This window comes from Antedon bifida, chromosome 11 (assembly GCF_963402885.1).
Source record: "Antedon bifida chromosome 11, ecAntBifi1.1, whole genome shotgun sequence".
Classification (NCBI taxonomy): domain Eukaryota; kingdom Metazoa; phylum Echinodermata; class Crinoidea; order Comatulida; family Antedonidae; genus Antedon; species Antedon bifida.
The window spans coordinates 15,103,405-15,125,287 of record NC_136236.1 but is presented as its reverse complement, the minus strand read 5'-3'; the positions used below and the strand labels follow the sequence as shown (position 1 = coordinate 15,125,287).

Sequence of the window (21,883 nt, the reverse complement as noted above, 5' to 3'; positions counted from 1 at the left end):
TCTTTTAGCAGCAGGCCAGTAATCATCCACCATTTTGCCTTGATCATTAGCTTTCTTCTCTGGCTTGATTCCTTTCATTATACAGATTGCTTCCATAACAAGCTTAACTCCCGGTGGTGGATTGGTCATTGACTTGACCACCGTGATGTCAGCTTGCTTTAGAGTGTCCAGAGCACGAATAGCAGCATTTAGAGCCGGCATTGCCACTGCAAGCTTTTGTTCACATTCATCTTTGATGGATTTTGCTTCCATTGCTGCCTTGTTGGACAGTTCTTCATCTGCAGAGATCACCTGGCGTTTTGCATCTACTTCCATTGTCTCTGCTTGGATGATCTCGATTAGTTTTACAGTCTCTTCACTGGTTTCAATCAACTTTGGTTGAAGAGCTGTTAACTCTTCCTGCATTACAGCAATCTAAAGTCAAAACCAATGATGAATAGTAAAAAGCATATACTAAAGAGATATAAACCTTAAGGAATCAACTAAACTTAGTAACACCAAGACACTGAGCTCGCCTTGCCGAGATAGGAACAGTCCTTTAATCTTATGTCTGGCTGCAACAAATACCAACAGTACTGTACTATGTACTGTACATATTCTCTGAGGCATGTAGTGTGTCTAAAGGTGTGTGGAACTGATTGTGTTGCAGCCACAGATAAACCATTTGATCTCCGGAGCTCAGCATCCTGTTGTTTGATTGTCTTGGTACCATTGATCATAGCCAGTTTGTGTATGAAGTTGCGATACAAACAAATTTGGAACCAACCTGATTAGCTGCAAACTCCAGTTTTTCAAGACCAACAATGTAGCGGTTTTTCAGAGTTAAGATCTCCAGACGTTTCCTACTCATTAAATTCTTAAATGTCTTGATCAATTCTAAGTATGATGTTGGCGTCACATAGATGCGACGCCGGAGAGCAGAGTAGAACCTAAAAAGCACAAACAAAAGAAATGAAGTTCTTCAAATTCGCAGCAAGTAGAACAGAAACAACCTCATCAAGTAGTCTAGTTGCATCTAAAGTTATATCACATTATATGAAAAAACAGAACTGGACGTACGTGTCAGACATCGCTCTAACACTTTCATGGAAGTGTTTACACATGACCACAGTCTCAGATTGGAGTTCATCAGACATCTCCACATCGTCAAGGAACTTGTGTGCCACCATCTCTAAAGCATCCTCAGGCCATGCCTTAAGAAATTATAAATAACAAATGATGTAGCCCATAAGTATACTTAGTATACTTATTGTATGGTGATGTGTAAAGAACAAAAGAAAGAAAATCGGTTTGGAGTTGATTTTAAAATAGATTCAGTCTTACCTTGAACCAGTCAATGGTACAGCAGTTGATAAGAGAAGGAAACATTCGTAGTCGGTTACGGAACGCATCACCAATTGGACTGAATGCTAAGACAACATGCAGATTCCGTCGAACACGTTCCACAAACTTGTTATACATGTTCAGGGGTGTGGTCTCTATCTTGGGATTCTCAGCTACTGCGATTTGTTGCATCTATAATGAAGAAGAGGAAGTTTCACATTCAATACACAATCAGTTGGTCACATTTGGTATGCAGTAAAATTTGTTGTTCTGGTATTATGAAATGCCTCATTATTTTTAAAAACATTTTTTTTATGTTCCTTACCTTTTCAATTATTTCTAATCTCTCTTCGTTCTCATACAGGTTAGGAATATCACCTGTATTCAGTATCATGTTAACATCTTCTAAGAACGATTCATCCTATAAGGAACAAAGAATTTATTCTTAAAACATACTTTTCTATTGCTATATTTTCTTTTGCACTGGTATGGAGTTTCCGTACATACATCAATTGACACATGTTGGACAGACAGTTGTACTAACCTTTATCTGGTGATCTCCAAACAAGAATACTGTTTGCAGCCCATCATCACCAGCCTTCCTCAAGAGTTTACGAAGGTCATCTTTCCAGTCATTTATTGTATAATTCTTGGTTATTTCTATGGTAACAAGCTCATACATAGCCATGAAGGCAGCTAAGCGGGCGGCACTTTGACGTCCACTGCCACCGATACCTAAATAATAACAAAACATATTGAATGGTCTGCAACAACATTATCGTTTCATATATATTATCAGTGAAAAATAAGTAGCTTTTGATTTGTGTGGATCACGCTTATTGTGCCTACAAAAAACTGCATCTAAGAATTGTGTGAGGAAGCATGTCATAATGTCTCTGTATGGAAAACTCTCTTCAAACTATGTCTTGTGAAATACAATTTATGACAATGAATTTGATGTTAAAAAGAAAATCTTTATTACATACCAACGAGTAGAGCATGTCCGTTAGGTTGTTTGAGTACACGACTTATCCTGGAGATGTGCTCAATTGCAAATCTGAACATGACCAAGTCCATAGGAGCCTTACTCATTAAATTATACTCATCTAGGCACTTCTCAATGGTCTAAAGGAGAACAATAAGAATCAATTAGGGCACTTTTATCTTGCATAAGCTGTGTATATTCAAAACTTAGTGAGGAATCTTCAGAGTTAAGATCACCAACCGTTTCCTACTCATTAAATTCTTAAATGTCTTGATCAATTCTAAGTACGATGTTGGCGTTGGAGGAATTAGGAAATTACTAATACACAAGAAAACAGTCTTTAGTTATATAATATTTCTGTATCAATATTGTTTCTTCAAGATCTTTTCTTTCGGAATGTGGGATCACCAGTTTTGTCCCTGGAAAAATGGAACACAGAAGTATTTTTTCAACCCTGACCCTATTTCAAATCTTGTACTTCAATAATACTTTTCTAAATACCTCTTTTAGAGCTCCAAAGTCAGTTATTTCATCATAGACTTTATCCTCATTATTTGTTTTGACATAATCGCCAAAGAACAAACTGTAAATAAGTACATATTATTGATAGAAATATCATGGAAAACTTATCAAGTATTCACATACCAAAAGTGCGTTAAAGTAAAGTGAAACCAAACACCAAAATTCCTATGTTTGCAACTATATTATGTTATACCCATTGCTTTACCTCATGGTACTGTTGACAGTGCCGTAGAAATGAGAAATTAAGTGGTGCAGTGGTTCCAAGAAAAGGGAACAATCTCTGTGCAGGCCACAGAGTTGTCAAAGACCTCTGTCAAAAAGTGGTCAGGTCAAAACCTTACCAAACATACTGGTTATAATTTGTAACATTTTGTTGCAACTACAGTTTTTGAAGATAACTGTATAATATATAACTTGTGCATGGCAATCTTTGATTACAGTCTAAAAATATTTGATTCAAAGGAGAGTTGAATTGCTGCTGTAAGTACGGTCAGTGCTGCTCAAATTAACCACCAGCTCAACCAAGATTAAGTCGATCAAAATACATAGTGTAGTGCTGTGTCTAAACCAGAAATATTCAGATTTAAAATTGTAAGTTTAAAATAGCATCTTTAGACTATCTTCATGGATACAAACCCTTGAATAAGGTTATGTAGGTTGTTAACAAATGTTAATATTAGTGAATTATTAGCAAACATCTAAACCGTGAGTTAGGAAACAACCGCCAATATTGTATACCTTCGTAAATTCTCTTCTCGGAATTCCGGGCCAGCACTATTACTTCAAATATCAAATTCAAACATAAATTAGAAATTACAAAGGACACATGCATGCATACAGTATAAGTTCATTTATTTTTGTTGATATTGTGAAGAAAATAAAAATATTGAGAACTGTAGATTTGTACTCTTATAAGTGAATTTGAAATCTTACCTTCGCATATTGTCATCGTTGACCTCCTTAGAGACAGTCAGATGCGAGAAGACGGCATTCATCTTCTCTTTAAATTGACTCTGGACAACATTCTGTGAATGATCCAATAGTAAAAGCAAATAAGGAATGTTTATGAGTGCAATGGTGCAAATATATTGATCTTTCACGGTGTTTATGACTGTAGTCATACTGTCAACAGGTTGTAAACATAATGTTAGGGAGACACAGAAAAGAACAGACACTGAACGACATGAGCAATATGAGCAACTGAACAACTGAATGCAACTGCCATAAAATATGTCGACATGAGCGCAGTTGCTATGAATTGTGTTGAGTTTCATTCAGTTGAACATAACTTCAAATCATGTTGCGTGCGACTAGTTACAATCAGTTTCATATCATCACCCTCATCATGTCACTTCTTTGCAGTTATGTTCAGCTGCTCGAAAGTGGACATGAGTGCACCTTGCACAACTAGTTCCTTTCAGTTAAGATCAAAGTTCAAATAGTTCTGGTGTAAAATAATCCATATTATAAACCGTCCATCTAGTTTCTTTTACAACAGAGAGGAGGAGTCATAATAAACCACATTATCATGTTTCAGTCCTACCTTAATAATCTTAAAAAATGTCTGCCTGTCATCCTCGTCTACCAGTCGATCATAGAAGACACGGTACACCTCATGCACCCACAATCGAATGAGCTTCTTAGCACCATCATTGCCTGAGGGAACACTGGCTGGTGCGATAAGTAGAATGCCTTGGACAACCCTGGCAAAATCTCGCAAGTTGAACAAGTAGTGTGATTTGGTGGGAGTTGGTAGAAAGTTGGAGATGGATTCAATGTAAACCGCTGTTGTTGCGTATACCATAATCTAGAAATTGAAATAAAAATAACATCCAATAATAATAATATATTTGAAAGTGCTTATAAAATCAATACAATACAAATTTACATTTTTTTAAGGACTTATTTTAGTAATACGAATAGGTAAAACAAATCAACTCACTCTAGAATATCGTTTCAAACTATTTTCAAACCCTTTGTCAAAATGCCAGTCCATAATAGGAGCAAAGATGTTCTTCATTGTCTCCTCATCAAATGAATCGATTGTGATGATATTGAAGTGTCGCAAGAAACGCGATGTTACCGTGTTCCTTCCACCGCCAGGTGGTCCCATTGCCGACACCATCAAAATATCAATCAACTGTAAAACGCTTGTGTCTTTACGATCGAACCAATACCCATGATCGATCCATTGTCTCAGTAACTCAATCGGGGGCTGAGCGCCATATTTCTCTTTAGCGGGCATGTTCAGGTCATCAACAAAAACAATAAGCTTCTTTCCGATTGGTGGACCATAAGTGCCCTTCTTCCTTCGGTCTAATTTTGAAAATATAATATCTTGCGTTTGATTGGCACTTGTCTGGGCAGAGAAGTTCACGTTATTTGGAATGTAGTTCTGTGCTGCAAGATCTAGCAGAAAGTTGTTGGTGATTGCGGACTTGCCTGTGCCAGTTGGACCAACAAAAAGAAGCGGTTTTCCTTGTAACAGAAACTTGCGTAGGAAATAGAGCTGTCTCTCGGTTTCTACAGTTTTAATAATCAGCTCATTGACCTATAAAGGAATGGTATAACCCAAGTTAGTTCATGTAACTATAAAGTAAAATAGATCTAAATCAATTTTATTGCTAGATTTTGTTAACATAGTTTAACTTCAAAGACAAACATTTTTAAATAGTCAGTAAATTTATAATTAGGTTATACAACAGAATTCATACTTAAGACAGTGTACACACCCCTATTAAAGGGACACTTTCCTGTAAAAGTAACAAGGAGGGATATAAGTTTTAACACTACAACATTCTTATTTACAAATATACAGTAGCTTAGATTACGTTTGTTTCTCAGATATTCTTACCATAACCTGATGCATGTCATCAGCCTTGAGATGAAGCCAGTGAGAAGTAAAAGAAGTGAAGATAAAAACAGCAAGATGAAAATCAAAGAATGAGAGCAATTAGTTCACAACAACAAATAGAAGAAAAAAGAATATTACACTATGCTAGTGTACCGTATTGAATACGCTTTTTACAAACCAAAACTTGACATAGAAGTATTGGGTGAATTACTAAATGCCCTACTCAATATTGGGTTCATATAGGGTACTTTAACATAATATTAGTACAAATTTGTGAAGAAGATAAATAGAAAATATGCAAAAGTTAGATTTTGATAGATATCTATTCTCATGAAGATTTTATGGCTCATTGCATAAACAAAAGCTTTAAAGAAAAAAGCAGCAATATCAATTTCAGAAGCAGTACAACACACAATTTTAACAGCAAGTACACACATCAAAAGCAAAAGTAATTCAACACTGGTTTTAGAAAATTAATTACCAAAGAGAAAAAGCAAAACAGCAAAATACTTCAACTCAACAATGTATTTCCTACCTGTGTTTTAGGACCAAGCTCTGGTTTTTCCACTAGATTTTCCCAAGAAGTCCATGATCCGTAGGTTTTCCGCATGAATACAAAATCATAGACGGACCCTTTCTTGGGAATGATCAAGCTACGTTGGAATTTCAAATCCTTGGGTCGTGGGAATTTGCCAGTTGTGTCCATGTCACAGAGTTGTTTGAAAAATTCACTAAAACTATGAAATAACAAGAGGGTCTGTGTGAATAGTTAAAAGTTGTATAGTATAGCTACAGTAGGTGATCAACGTGGTTGACTAAGGATCCCATGGTCCTAGGATACGTCCCAGGTTTTGTAACAGTACCAAATTTTCTTTCAAATCAGTGATATGTGCAAGCCTTATGACAAGACTTTCCTTAAGGGTCTTTTCACAGCGGCTCCAGCAAATGCAAGTGAACCTCAATGTTTCGTTTTCACGAGGATCCATGCGCATAGCGAACATGAAACATTGAAGTTCGATTTTATATGCCGAGCTGAACCGGAGCCTGAGGGGAGCAGGTGTGAAAGACACTTTAGAAGGCATAAGTATTAAACTGTTCACTGTCACTTAGGCTGTTAGATGTTGCTGGAAACGTGGCTGCAGCAACTGGTAGTAATAATATTCTACATTGATTAAAACATAGACAAATTACTTTTCTCTTGAGGATCCTTCGACAACGCCACCTACTGACCAGACAAGGCTGAAGAGGAAGTAACATATGACCATATTGGTTCTCTCATCATTCAACTTCTGCTCAGATAAAGATGGAGTGGAATTATCTGCATCCTCCTCTTCTTCAAAATCATCATCTGAGTCTTCTCTGAAATTTGCAAATACAACTGAAACTAATGCTTTTTGAAATATCAAATTTTATGGATATGAATATCATAGTTAAATTATTATACAAACAATTATATGAATGTCAAATTTGACATATGAATATGAAATCAAAATTAACATGCAATATTTTATATTGCCTTTATACAATACCTGTCATGACCAAATTAAAACATCTACTGAGTTTGTTTACAGTTTGAATGTGGATAAATAATGAACATGCATACACTTGATTATTTGACTATGTTGGAAGTATATACATAAAAAACTATACAAAATAATGATAAAACATTTTTCACATACAATAGACGACGATAATAAAAAACCTATTTTACCCGTATATGGAATAAAAATGTTTATTCTTCCTGTATTTGAATAAATAGAAGCAAATGTAGACACACAAATAAAACTTGTTAATTTTATTCACAATTGACATATAGCCATGCTGGGTATCATTTTTTTTTTCCTTCTAAGTGTGATATATTAGATTAAGAGTAGCGCCCTCTAGAAGTGGAAGAGGAGAGGAGAACGCACATGGGTGACCGGAGAGAAAAACATGTAAACCAGTATTGAGCTGAGTCGGGCTTGCATAGTTGTTTATTAAATACCGATAGTTATACTTCACTTATAGTCATAAATATTATGTAGTAACCTTCTGTAAGTAAACGACATATTGTTGATATTAGTGCAAATCTCTAACTACCTTCGAAATTAGGCCGTGGATGATCCACGTTGTTTAGCCGTCTAACTATAATGGCGTGCCATATTATGAATAGATAATTATTACTCGAAGGTAACAGAATAGAGATTATCTATGTTAATTGTGAACACCATGTCGATTTGCGATCATCACGCAAGAGTAATAACTGTTGATATACGCAAGGCATTGTTATGTGTAGTTACTATACTTGTTACTATACTATAAGATGATATTTAGGTTGGACTGTAGTGTTAATAAGTTAAGATGTATCGTTGTGCAAGAGATGGAGACTCTCCCTGTGTTCTCTGCCGTCACGCTTGAACAGTTTTACTTGTTGAGACTTGTCTCAGTTGAAAGCGCTAGTTTTATGATGTTATTTTGTTTACGTATTATTATTATTATAGTGTTAAAGTTTGATATTGATTGAAAGGATAGTAATAATTCTGACTGTTATAATTTAGTGGATAGAGTATGATTACCTTTTATATGAATCATTTAGCAGCTACCTTTATATGTGCCAACATAGTGTTTTGAGTAAATCATTTAATATACTGTTTATAACTATAACTTACTATGTTTCATTCTAGGAGTGAACCAGCGAGTTGGGCATATTAGGTGGGCTGTTGTCACTGTCATTTAAATTCTGAATTGTTTGGATTTTCTTGAATTAAAGTGGAATAATAGCTCTCCCAGATATTTTTGTCTATGTGGTTTGTTCAGTCGCCACATAAGCGCCATGCTCGGCATTGTGGGACTTTTTTCTAAGTTAATAAATATACTGATTCAAATGAAAAAAGTAGATAACAGCTTTTCTGTTGAGTACAAAGGTCATCCAATTGACTTTTTTCTAAGTTAATAAATATACTGATTCAAATGAAAAAAGTAGATAACAGCTTTTCTGTTGAGTACAAAGGTCATCCAATTGAAGACCCCAATTGCGGGTAATTTTTGTCAAAGTCTCTTTGCTATATGTGGCACTAGGTTTCTTTCTATTATTAAATTGTTCACAATCACAAATACAAATAGTAGAAATTTAGTAAGCAGGTATCAAAGAAATAATAAATATGGTAATCAAATTAATTAAAAAGAAGATACTTCAAAAATAAATAATACAAATATTTAAAAAGCCTTTGAATTTTGAAATGCATAATGGTTGGTTGGTTGTTACTATACACAATGATAAAAAACAAAATGTAAACAAACAACAAAAACAGCAAAGCCTTACCTATTTCGAATTAGGCTGCAAAAAAGCAAAAAGCAATCGTGAACAAAAACAAAACAACATCAATGTGAAAAAACAACATTATATCACATAAACAACATAATTAAGTATATTAATAATGATAACAAAATAAGAATTAATATTAATTATTAACAATGTATAATAATCAACAGATAAATTAATATTAGTATTAATAAAGCTGATTAAATTATTGGTAATAAAAAGTATTATAAACAAAATATTAGAAAAAATGAATTTTGATATGAAAAAGCAATAACGTATTAAATAAATTTACAATTTACACGACGAAATTGCAAGTTATGGTATCAAAACATATCAAATCACATATTAAAACAATTATATTGATATGAAACAGTAACAAATTTACACTAGCAAATTTCCATTGTTTCAAATTAAAAACATTTTTGGTAATGACGCCAACAGTGATTGCATTATATTGGATGTGGCGTATGTTTATTTCTTACCGCACATCATTTAGTAAACAACCGTACAGTTTAATCATGGACATTGTCAGGTGCATTGGAGATGCTTGAACGATTAGACGGCAATTCTTTGTCACATGGTTTAAGCACGGCGGAAGTAACCAATCATAGAGAAGCTGTTGACAAATCAAAATTGAAATATTAGTTTTTAATGTTAAAAATAAAAGTTTCCAAGTAATACAAATGGGGGTTTTCCAGTTCTATTCCATATATGGACATTTTAAAATTATTAGCACAAATATATGACTTTAAAAAACTGAGAAAAACTATGTTAGGCTTCAAATTCATGACAAAAATTGCTTGATTTTGTTTACCTTGATTGTGAGTTGTTGCTGTTTGTTTATAAAGTCTGGCACATCATTCTCTAACCAAGAGGTCACTAGGGGTGACCATCCAAGCTGCAACGGCTCCATGTAAATCATACCACATCTGGTAAAATACAAAATCATATTTCTTATATAGGCATGTGTTGGAGCTGAGCGAGGCAACAACTAGTCGACACGCACACTTTGAAATGGATGTTTTGAAGTGCATTCTAAACATGAAACTACTTAGGTGGAAAATACATATTGTGTAAGTTTCAACCTACCTGCTGACTGTTGCAGGTGACGCCTGTTCCAAATCTTGTGGTTCAAAGATCATGTTTTGTTTGTTGTTCATCTGAATTATTTCACCACTCATCAGACACAGCTGCAAAATAAAGAAGCATGATAAATGCAGGAACAATTTCTAATAACAAAGTTAGGATAAAGACAATCAATAATTTCCAGTTCGAGATGACCTAGACACTACGCATTATGTCGTCAGTCGTCATCGTCCAAACTTCCCTACATGCCAACAATGAAACGATCTAACTTATTGTTAGTCAGTCATCGCAAATCAAAAGCTCCCTGATAAATCAATGCCACAAAACCTAGGATTGGTAGCCAAACATTGTATTTTTATATACCATATTCCAATGTATACAGCATACCTTCTTATTGTCATCTAACACTGTGTTCATATTCTCAATCCACACTGCATCAACTGGGCCATCAAACACTAACCACTTCCGGTTATCAGACGTATCACTGGCATGTTCACGGAAGATGTTTGCAAGAACACCATCTGACCATTCATGTGAGATGGGGTCAAAGCGTCCATACAGCTGACCCATGGTTATGGCCTTCGGATTCATAATTCGATAATCAACCTTAGGGAAATAAAAGTTTAGTTTAATAAACTCACTCAAATCGAGTTGATTGGCGCAGGTGTGGGTGATAAAAGGTGATAGGTTCAAGGCTCTACATTCTTTTTGGACTTCAACATGTTATGTGGCTTGTGGGCACTTTAAAGACCTGAGTAAATCTTTTGAGTAGAGATTTTCCCCGTTGTCCTGGTCCATCTCAGCCCCCTTCATTCAATGTATGCACTGCACTGTTGATGTCGTAATTTCCCAGGGGCCCTCATCCAAATTTCCTCAATTGAGGTGAATGATGTAAACAAAAACAAAAACAAACAAGTAAATGAAACTAAACAAAGATTAATTGAATAAAGTAATATTTAATGTTACCATATACTCTTCCATCTCCTTTTTGACACAAAGGTCATGTAGAGCGCCAGCCAATACCTTGAATGCACTGGTTTTACCACCGATAGTGTCGCCCACAATCATCAGACCATGCCGTACTAGTATCATTTCATAAATCTATTCATACAAACAAAAGTAAAAAGAAAATTAGGAGAGTAGCTGACAATTCAGAAATTGGGAGATAAGAAGGAGTTTAAAGTGTTGAGGGTACCTGTGATTGTCCATGCTTTATTATCTAAGTTTATCATGATAAAACAGTGTGCTAATTGTTCTTCAACAGAAAACTCTATCTTACCTGAACTATCTTCTCAATAAACCAAGGCACAGGTTGTAAACCTCTTTTAGCTATGTTGCTGATAAGAGCGTTTTCCAAGATGCTTCTGTCAGGTTTTGGTAACTCCAAGCCTGGAAACAGGTCAGATATTATGCCCTCAAAAAGAGGGATGTCAGGAGAGAGGAACTACAGGAGGAAAAGATGGAATAACTTATTCATACATCATTAATATCATTATAAAAAGGCATTGCCAAAAATAGAGCTAAACGAATCTTGTAAAAGAGTCAATGAATAAATATAAAGAGTACCTTTGGTAAATTGACATCCTTGATTGATCGCAGAACCAGGACATCTTCTGGTGTGTCTGGGAACTTGAGCTTGAGGTTACCAGCAGCTGTCAGGACAGACTTCACTGCCCTCATGCCATAATCATAGTGGTGTTGAGAAGATAACTGGAGAAAAGAAGACAGCTTGTTAAGACTTTGTTAAAGCAAGATTCACCTAACATTCTGACATACTATTTCACAATTCAGTAGAACCCACCTGTTCAGAGCAGAGCTTGTAGGTAGCGACAATCTTAGTAGCGAGCCCTCTTGCACTCACAAAGCCCATAGAGTACAGACTAATAGCAGCAATCAAGGCATAGTCTGGTACCATCATAGCAACAGTACGGAATAACACCTGTAAATGTGAAGTTAAACAAAATAAGTGATTAAACCATAGTGTGAATGTAGATAGAGTGTGAAAATCTGAGCATGCTAGACACCAATTGCCATTGAGACAGATTTTGCACATCAAACGAAACTCTGGTGCTGTTGAGTTGCCGATCGGTTAAGGCAGGAGCACAGCAAACCATAGCAATACAATCAGTATAGGTTCAATGCTCTCTTCAGCCATAGTTTTGGTGGTAGAACAGAAAAGGACTTAAAACTGGAGTTTCAGTTTACACACCTGACTTTTCCTTACTTTAAAGAACCCAATGCACCTTTCGGAAGTCCCCAGTGTACTGGTCCATCTCAGCCCTCATCATTGTGGACAGATGAATGAGCTTCATTTGTTGGTAGCTTGACACAAAGAAGTCCCCATATGTGCAACTATACTAAAAATGAAGATCTAAACACTAAAGGAAGGTGATGCTGATAATAAAGTCAATGTTCTTCTTTACCTTCAAGTTATCAGGTAGCTCTGCTCTCCCAGCATACCCAGGGTTCATTGTGATGAACATTGTGCACGAAGGATCCAATGAGATCTTGGTGCCTTCAAACACAAATGTCTCTTTACGCTCTGCTACTGCTCTCTGGATACTCTGAATCTGCTGAGCAACCACAGACAAAACCTCCAATTCTATCCTGTTGAACTCATCAAAACAAGCCCAGGCACCAGACTGTGCGAGTCCCTTGAAAAACTTGCCCATGGCTTTGTAGTCTAGGCCATCGGAGCAGTTGAAAACAACACACTACACAGGAAACAAAACAAAGTAAAGTATTCAATCATTACATCGTCACATACTTTAGAAGCTGAGGTAGTGGCTTTATGTTAGCAAGGATTTAGCATAGCACCCATAGATTGTATACCTGTTTTGCAACTGCCTTAGCAAGATCTTTACAAGTTTCAGTTTTTCCAGTACCAGCTGGACCTTCTGGGGCACCTCCAAGATTCAGTAAAAGAGCTCCCATTAGAGTCCTGCAAATAAAACAGATATAAATTAAGACAATTTCCACAAGATTTTAGAGAAGGTGGATAAAAAAAAATTCAAAATACTTTTTACAAAAGTTTCTATTTAAAAATTTGCCTCTTTCTACTGAAAATTGTCCAATGAGTGGTTTCCAAACTGTGGCCACACTAACCTGTAACATCTATCTGTAAGAGGTGTGATAACAAGTCTTCCTGTGTTGCCTAGGTACTCATAGCCATAGGGTACGGTCGTCGTGATCATGCGTACAGCTACTGTGCTCTCTTCGAAGTAATAACGAAGCTGACTTATCCACGCAAAGCACAGCGGGTCACTAATGTTGTTGTCGTGGAGACTGGTGACAACATCCCGAGCTATAAGAAAAATTGATTGAGTATACAATTTGTTTTGGCATATCAAACCAGTTTAAATTATTACAATAAATGACATACAATAGCATTACACTACCCGCTTCTGTTTTGTAGACGTTAATATTGTAGGTGGTCCAACATTATTTAGTTGAATGTTTGTCAACATCAATATCATGTCTTACCGTGTACATCAATAACAATAAGTGCACCTAATGTTGTACGTGTCATTTTGCTCTGTCTGCCACGTACTAAACAAACGATATCATCTATTTGTTTATTGCACTGGTCGAGATACAGTTTCAATCCATCTTTTTTACTTATAGCCTGGTAAATAAGAATAACACAAAGTTAAAAAGATAATTATTTTTATTTCTCTAGTTGGTAGTATCATAGAAAACTTGTTACTGAAGGACTAACATTTTCAATGTCTTTATGCACTTCACAATGTGAATTTCATAAATACTCCTTACAAAATAACCCTTTCTCATCTCTCTTCTTTTCTCTCATATACTGATTCAATCCTCTTAATACGCAACTATCATAGAGTAACATATTCTTTGAAAACAAGTTCACAAAGAGAAATGAATGAGCAGCAAGAATTACCTCAGTAACATCCAATGTCCAGTAAGTTGTGCCAACAGCCAGAACTATTTGTCCAGGCCATTTCAGCACCCAGCTTTCCCTTGGTGCCTCTGCATACGCTTCCATTGATTTGATCATTTCTTCACGTAAACTCTTTTTCATCATTTCTTCTACCTAAAAGATCATGAAACATTATCTTTTTAGTGGATTTAATAAGGAAATGGAAAAACATATGTTGATGAAACATGAATGTGCATAGAATTTTCTTTTTTAAAACCATATGTATGTCATCCCAATAATGGAAATGGACAGTGTCTTGGGAAATTAATATGTGTGTCTCAAAATCAATCATACTTTTGAATGAAATGTAAACGCTAAAAAATACAACCAATAAAAAAAAAACCATAAACATCAAAGTGTTTAAAGAGACGAACCTGAATCAGCCACATCTCCACGAGACCTTTAGCATCTGCAGGAATGATCTTATTACTTAGTGTAACCTTCTCTTTCTCCGCTGATTCCATCGCCACAATCTCCTTGTCCTCTGTGAATGTCAACTGTGCGATTCCTTCAAAGCACTTCTTAAGATGTGGCTGGACACGTAGAGGATCTTTGGTTTCGGAGAGAATCTCAAGCAGTTCATCATTGGAAAGAAAGAAGAACCTAATACAGAAATCAAAATCAATTGGCTAAGTCTACAGGCTGTCGTCTTTCAAACTTCCACTAAAATTAGTAACTAGTAGAAACTATATGTGATATTAAACATTACTGAATAGTAATTGGCTCTTAATAGTTTTAAATTTAAACTTTTCTGACCTTGGAAAAAATAACCTCTTCTTCTCCAAGTACTCATTAAGCCCTCGTTGGATGTTGTCTAGCAGACTCTCGGAATGCTGCAGTTTCTCCAGCATTTGTTCTTGGGATGTCACAACAAGCGCCTTTGTGTTTAGCACAGAGGTTGTCATGACTTCTTTCCTAGGAAAAGCAATACAATAAACAAATTTATGAATATATATTTACAGTTCCATAAGCAGGCTAGTCAGATGACTAAAAAAATTAACAATATAAACAACAAGAAACAAGTGTTTTTACCAGTTGGCATCAACTATGGTGAACATTTCTCCTTCGATTGGAATTTGTCTACGGATGTCCTCAGAGCCAAAGATAGGTTCTAAGTAAAGCCACGCTGCTTGTACTTTTAACCAGGAATCAAGGATGTCTCGCATACGATGCTGGAAAGAAATTTACAATTCATAGTTACAACATGTAGAGAGTGAGGGAATCAGTGGGATACAGAGTCGGACAAACAACTCTGAGATTTGACAACAATTTTGGATTTCATATGGATTTTGTAATTCATTGAGGTACGAGGTGATGTTAGCTTCTGAGTAATCCTGAGAATGTCATAGCTATGCAGGTTAATCCTTTCAATCTCTATTAATCATTAGCAAAATAAAGGTGGACAGATAACTTAATGCAAATTCAATTAGTACATGTTTCACGCCCCGTTGCTTCTCAGACAAAAGTACAATAAGCAAGTGTACCTGGACATCCAGGGTAGTACAGTATTATGTTTTGATAACAAGACAAAGTTAGGAAGACTTGATTACTCACCAAACCAACTTCCCACTCTTTGATCTCTGCCTCGAATGGTGCTATGAATGGTGATCCTCTCATTGTGGAAGTTTTGACCACATGATCTTCAAGAAGCACCTGAATGTCATCTGGTGCAGAGAGGATGCTTATCTGTGTGTCTTTGTATGGAGTGAAGTTAAAGTTCATCTCTTCCCAGTCACCTTTCATCTTAATTAAGGCCTAAGCAAGTTTAAAATAAAAACAACTGTAAACATAAACAATGCAACCCAGAAGATCTGTGTCAGTTTTGAACTTTAACCTGATTAGTCTATCTAGCCCTGCTGGCATACCAAACAGATTTGCAGTGAAAGTGGAATAAAGTACAGGTTTCTATTTTACTTATATATACACTACATAATTGGGAAGGAAAGATGAGTTAGTAATTTAATGGCAGAATTGTAAGTATTAGTCTTACCTTTTCCAAAGCATACTCTTTGCTCGCCTGTGAGCTGATTTCACTGAGATCTTCTAAATTCTTTTCAAGACCCATCTGAAGGCGTTCAATTAGTGGTGTTTCTGGTGATGGTGTCATATCAAATCCAACCTAAAACGAAATTCACTTATGTTAGAAGATTCAATTTAGTAAGGTAGGCCTTGAACAGAATCTTTTACTTTTTCCATAAAAGAGCAAGCTGCCATTACAGTACCTTTTGACTCATCATATCCCAATGGCGTTGTTTTATTCCTGGGTTACAAAGAGCGTTTATCAGTGGCATGTTAATCTTAAACTTCTCTAGCTTCCCTTTGATGGTTGCTGCAGCACGCATCGGACCCATAAACTCTGGATGTGCAAAGATCTTTGTCAACTTGTAACTTGTCTTCCACATGGTCTGTACTTCTTCTTCAACATCTTCAGCATTGACTTCCAAAAGAGGACCATTCATCCATTTGTCGTACATCAGGTGGAATTTGACGGCAGCACTCCAGAGTTTATCGTACGGTTCTTTAGCTTCCTTCATTTCGTCTAACTGAGGATACTGACTTACTTCACCAACGTCCAACATCTGTTCTTCTTTGTTGATTTGTAATTTCTAAGAAGGTTGAGAAGAAAAATAAGAATTAAAATTACTATAGCATATATGATAGTAATCGTATATGGACTTAAAACTGGATGTCCAGTGTATGCATCGCTTTAGAGATCCCAGGGCACCTTTGGAAGAGTTGAAGGATTTTTCCTGGTGTACTAATTCATCTCGGCCCTTGTCACAACACAAAAATACCCTTAGTCAATATGAAAGTTATTGGATGTGTTGTCCACACCATTGCGCAATTTAGCCAGCATGACACATGTGCTCCACATTTATATCATATCACTACTAACCTCTTGGTAAAACTCTTCAAGTTTTTGACCAATCACATTCAAAGCATCTTGATAACTATTAGCCTCAGACATGCGGTCTTTAGACTTGAATGATTTCACTTCATCAATGATCTCTTTCTTGATTCGAGCTATGAATTTTTTCTTCCAATCATTGAGTTTTGACACAGCATAGTCATGCTCCTTCTGCAGCTTGGTCTCACTAACAGTGGAAAATTAATTTAAAAAAAAGTTAGTTTTTCTTTTTCTTAAGTTCAGTTTAGCAGGTCACCCTTTAGGCTACCGTTGCCCCGGAGGCACTGTATACTACTTTCATTCAATAATCTCAGGCTTTAGTTTAGCAGGTCACTCTTTAGGCTACCGTTGCCCCGGATGCACTGCTGCATACTACTTTCATTCAATAATCTCAGGCTTCGTATGATATTGTCCCTCAGACTGTTATTCACCCACCAGGCTATCTCCCCTCCAGGCTATCACCTACCAGGCCATTTCACCAACTTACCTGTTTCTTATAAGTGGAATAATCCTATTCGGCCAAGTAAACGTATTATCATTCAGCATTATATCATCTTTAGGAAGGTAAGCATAGTCCATCAAAAAAAGAACATTTGAGGCTGCGATTTCAAGTTTTTCTCGCAATTGCAATAGTTGTCCTGTACGGAGTCGGTCTACATACTCTTGTAGCCCTACGAGTTGATCTGTGCTTTCGGACTGTGCAGTAATCTTTCGTACAATGCCGTCATATTCTTGGCAAATGCTACGGTTGAATTTGCGGCTTGTACTTGTGATTTTGTTGATCATGATGGAAGATAGGTTTCGTGCTCTTGCAATAAGCCACTAGAAAAATAAAAAAAATATTGATATAACCTAGTTAGTGGTTATTTATGGAATGTATCCTACACAGTACGTGGTAACACAATACAGTGGAACACAGCTTTTGGGGGACACACTGTAATTATAGATACAAATCATTGCAGTATTTTGGTTGTTGTTGTTGTTGAAACCATAAAACATTGAAAACTTACACTATTTATATTGTTACAATCTAATAGAATTAGATGCATTGGAACGAAGACTGGTAGTAGGGCAGCTTCATCGGCCATTGTTTTTAATTTCTCAATTTCACGGACATAATCACGCAGATGTTGCTCTTTGTTGACAAACTTTTCAACTTTTACGTCAGATTGTTTGGACAATAAATATTCAAACGGTTGATAAACACTTGTGTATCTACAGTAGAGATAATTCAAAGGAAAAAATTTAGTTTCAAAATGATTTATTATTCACTTACTACACATGTACATTCAAAATACAGTTGTAATAATCATACACACTGTACCTATTGGGACCATGACTGTTAGCATATATCACGACTGCTATTCGTTGCTTGGCGACATCAACAATCTCTTCATCTCTTTTTACCGTACTGATGAATGGAATTTTCAATTTATCAACAGATTCAAACAGCAACGACTCGATCCTTGGAAACTCTTCCATGCTTTGAACAATCGTGTCAACTGCTTGATGAATGATGTCAATGACCTCTTCAAATGGCGGCACAAACCGGCAAGCCACGTTTTCCGTAAAGGCTTCCATGAAGACAGTAAAAGGATGTTTCATAACTGGGAAACTTAGACCACTTTCCTTGTATTCAACTTCATAGCTGTTCCCCTTGAAATACAGCTCTAACCATGTGACAAGGTCATAGATTGACCTCTTTATAGCACTATGCATGCACTTTGACATTAACGTTGCTATAGAACCGAAGAAACAATCCATTTCATTCATTCTAAATACCTTTAAAAAAATAAATTGATTTTTAATAATTAGAAATTTTACATAAGGATGAATATGTGTTTATTTCAAAGACAACACACTGTATAATAAACATATTTTTAAACTCATAATAATTACATAGAGGATCTTGTAAGATACTATAGGATAGGTAGTTAAGCATTCATTTTACAATTTTTAGGCTTCCCATATTTAATAATCATAGATCAAAACTTATTATCTAATAATTAATTTAACAATAATAATTAATATTGACAGACATCTAATGTATAGATCAATAGATATTAGTAAACTCGTTGATTAAACATGTTTTGAAAAAACAATTTTCATTAGTGATACAGAACTAACACTGTATTACCAACAGTATCTATAACATTAAAAATAAATTTCAACAAACAATCAAGCGTTAAATGTATTAGAATTTAAATGACCTCGTCATCTGTCATTAGTTCTTCAATATTTGCTCTCTGATCACCGACAATATTAGCGCACTCAACCAACCACTCGGTTTCAAGTCGCTGTCGCCCTTGTCGGCATGATTCAACAACATGCTCAAAGAACTTCTCTAGTGTGATGGGTTGTATGGATTTTAAGCCTGGGATGTCTATCAGTCGAAAATCGATGTACCTGGAAAAAAAAATTAAATTTACAGACCATGCTCTTTGTTGGAAAAGTTTGTACTCAACTACTTGTCACCTTGCACTTACAAAAATCCTACTCCAGAGGGTTCAGGGACGATTCGGCCCTGAGACGATTCGGCCCGGGACTATTCGGCCCACTTTTGGTGAGACGATTCGGCCCACTTTTGGGCCGAACTTGTTTACATCGTTCGCGTGACTAAAAAATGATCATTTTCGACAATGTTTTCAAAATGTTTGCTTTATTGCATCTTTATCCCTAGTAGTACTACCCCATAGTCTCAAAGCCGATAAATTTAAGTGTGCCGAATCGTCCCGGGCCAAATAGTCCCGGGCCGAATCGTCCCGTTACCCTCCAGAGAATTATAAGTTTCTTTTTCAATTGTAAACATAAAGTTTGATATTTTATATTGAGTATAATTATAATAGCCAGTGCAACTAGAATTATTTCCTTCACAGCAGAACATAGGCCATTTGTAAAGCCAAATTCAATCCCTTTGTTGTTTTTGTTTTGGCAAATAAACAAACCATTATTTTGAAATAGTACAGAAACACCCAACATTGTAACCCAAGCACAGCACCTATTCTTCTTTCAATGCTTTTGTTTCACAGCACAACACATTTTAGAGCTGGATGATGTTCTGGTATTTTGTTTAGAACAGAAATTAATTTTATTATTTATAAAGCACAACCTATATCATTAAATTTAAAACCTATCTTGAGCTGTGTCTCCACTTTCAAACTAGTTTGACAAAAAAGTGTGATGTGCCCAAATGGTAGTGATATGACATTATCATGTCCATATATAGGCATATCACATTTTTTTGTCACATAAAGTTTGATAGTATAAACAGAGCTTAAGGCTTATTAGTTGAAATTAATCATTGATATGACGCCTACCACATTCAGGAAAAAAATAATATGTAATCGTTTCGAATATAATCATCATTATCATTGGAACTAGTCAACGCAATAACATCAATGCATCAAGCACAACATAGATGCACCTTGACAAAATTAATGGTTATTGGATGAGAGTAGGAAATGAGGGGGTTAAACAGGCAGCAAAAAAAATAATTGAAACATTTTTTTTTCTTTTTAAGACCTTCTAATATAAATGATGATCTAATCAATATTCAGCTTATTGGGAGCGTTAATCACTTGATACTGGCCTATATTTCATTTTTATGTTGCATACATTTGGAGAACATTTGAGAGCTAGAGCTAGTGTTGATCTTGAAGCAACGGTGTGTGGATTGATTGTTTGATCATAATTAAAAACAGTATTATTTTAGCTCTTTTTCTGGGTGTTTTTTCTTTCTTTTTCTTTAAAATTCGCCTTTAATTACTTATTAATGAATGTCTGGACTAAACATAACGCTTCATTAATACAATTACTGAAAATCTAAAAAGGTGAAAAGTTATACATTTCTAGTCTTTTTTAACACACATTAAGACTACAAGCTTATTATTCATTTTTAAAAGTGTTTTTTCAAATATCCTCCTGCACTCATGTATTTATTTTACTAGTGTAATTTTGTTTTTTACTTGTAAATTGTATTTATGTTATGTTAGGAGTGGAGCTGTGGCTTGGTGGTTATGATGCTTGGCTACCAATCTAAGGGTCCTGGGTTCAAGTCCTGTCATATGTCAGGGTTTTTTTCTCATGACAATTTACAACTCCACTCCCAAAGACTTAATAATAAGTCTTTGTCTATGTAGAGCATCTTGTGTATATGTTTGTCTTATATGTTCTAGTGCAGTATATGGAGAGCCATCTCGATAGTGCTTTGCACTCATGGCAATCCTCAGGGTGCTGCACCGCTGTGTTGTCATGTATGTGTGCCTGAAAATTAAATAAAATAAAAAAAAAAAATAAATAAATAAAGTCTCCAGAAAAACAAACAAACATAAGTAGAATAAAAGATCATACTTTGTTTCCCATAGGAATAGAATTTCAGACATAATCGGATGTGTAATGTACAGATGTTTCTCCATAAAATTGCGGGCGTTGATTACAGCCATTTTCCACGGAAAAGCATCTCTTCCTGCTGGGTTTGTGGTCTTCTGTGGCAATGGAATACCAAGCCGTTGTTGCTCCAAAGGGTCTCTTAGAATGTAGTCCAACATGCTTTGTTTTACGCTGGATGTATAGTCTGCACGCATCTCCTATAAGAATAAAAACATTTTTAGAAAAGCGGATACTTTGAAAAGGTACATAATACAAGTGAACTTAAGCTCTGTATAGGCTATCAAACTTTATGTGACAAACAAATGTGATGTGCCCATATATAGACATGATGATGATGTCATATCACTATCTGGGCATATCACTACCATATTTGGGCACCTCACACTTTTTTTGGCAAACTAGTTTGATATTGTAGACATGAGCTTAAATGCTGAAGTAAAAAATGAATTTTGCTGAGCCTAGGTGCCTAGAACAGCACAAGGAGAGTCACTTTCAGAAGTTGTTCAGTAATGTAAGTGGTTAATTTTTCTAAAATTCCATGTTTTTCTGATTAAATATTAGGAGCAATTACT

At 35.6% G+C, this 21,883-nt stretch overlaps 1 protein-coding gene across 5 annotated transcripts in view; it reads right to left on the bottom strand.

Moving 5' to 3' along the window:
* Nucleotides 1–21,883, bottom strand: part of LOC144855950 (dynein axonemal heavy chain 3-like) — a 54,109-nt gene that overhangs the window by 15,887 nt on the left and 16,339 nt on the right. For all 5 annotated transcript variants that reach the window (XM_078713912.1, XM_078713913.1, XM_078713914.1 and 2 more), the window contains exons 8-45: nt 21,273–21,508; nt 19,133–19,328; nt 18,247–18,704; nt 17,933–18,137; nt 17,410–17,744; nt 16,911–17,109; nt 16,237–16,620; nt 16,005–16,133; nt 15,569–15,769; nt 15,047–15,186; nt 14,771–14,929; nt 14,389–14,617; nt 13,976–14,128; nt 13,555–13,696; nt 13,177–13,375; nt 12,904–13,012; nt 12,495–12,785; nt 11,873–12,010; nt 11,638–11,781; nt 11,351–11,515; nt 11,038–11,172; nt 10,459–10,677; nt 10,075–10,175; nt 9,800–9,914; nt 9,468–9,601; nt 6,876–7,043; nt 6,220–6,421; nt 4,773–5,381; nt 4,374–4,637; nt 3,764–3,855; nt 2,810–2,891; nt 2,310–2,448; nt 1,868–2,058; nt 1,649–1,744; nt 1,324–1,515; nt 1,060–1,193; nt 767–929; nt 1–414 (exon numbers count right to left, since the gene is read on the bottom strand). In XM_078713912.1, the coding sequence (XP_078570038.1) occupies nt 1–414; nt 767–929; nt 1,060–1,193; nt 1,324–1,515; nt 1,649–1,744; nt 1,868–2,058; nt 2,310–2,448; nt 2,810–2,891; nt 3,764–3,855; nt 4,374–4,637; nt 4,773–5,381; nt 6,220–6,421; nt 6,876–7,043; nt 9,468–9,601; nt 9,800–9,914; nt 10,075–10,175; nt 10,459–10,677; nt 11,038–11,172; nt 11,351–11,515; nt 11,638–11,781; nt 11,873–12,010; nt 12,495–12,785; nt 12,904–13,012; nt 13,177–13,375; nt 13,555–13,696; nt 13,976–14,128; nt 14,389–14,617; nt 14,771–14,929; nt 15,047–15,186; nt 15,569–15,769; nt 16,005–16,133; nt 16,237–16,620; nt 16,911–17,109; nt 17,410–17,744; nt 17,933–18,137; nt 18,247–18,704; nt 19,133–19,328; nt 21,273–21,508 (7,662 nt within the window). The remainder of the gene's footprint in view (nt 415–766; nt 930–1,059; nt 1,194–1,323; nt 1,516–1,648; nt 1,745–1,867; nt 2,059–2,309; nt 2,449–2,809; nt 2,892–3,763; nt 3,856–4,373; nt 4,638–4,772; nt 5,382–6,219; nt 6,422–6,875; nt 7,044–9,467; nt 9,602–9,799; nt 9,915–10,074; nt 10,176–10,458; nt 10,678–11,037; nt 11,173–11,350; nt 11,516–11,637; nt 11,782–11,872; nt 12,011–12,494; nt 12,786–12,903; nt 13,013–13,176; nt 13,376–13,554; nt 13,697–13,975; nt 14,129–14,388; nt 14,618–14,770; nt 14,930–15,046; nt 15,187–15,568; nt 15,770–16,004; nt 16,134–16,236; nt 16,621–16,910; nt 17,110–17,409; nt 17,745–17,932; nt 18,138–18,246; nt 18,705–19,132; nt 19,329–21,272; nt 21,509–21,883) is intronic.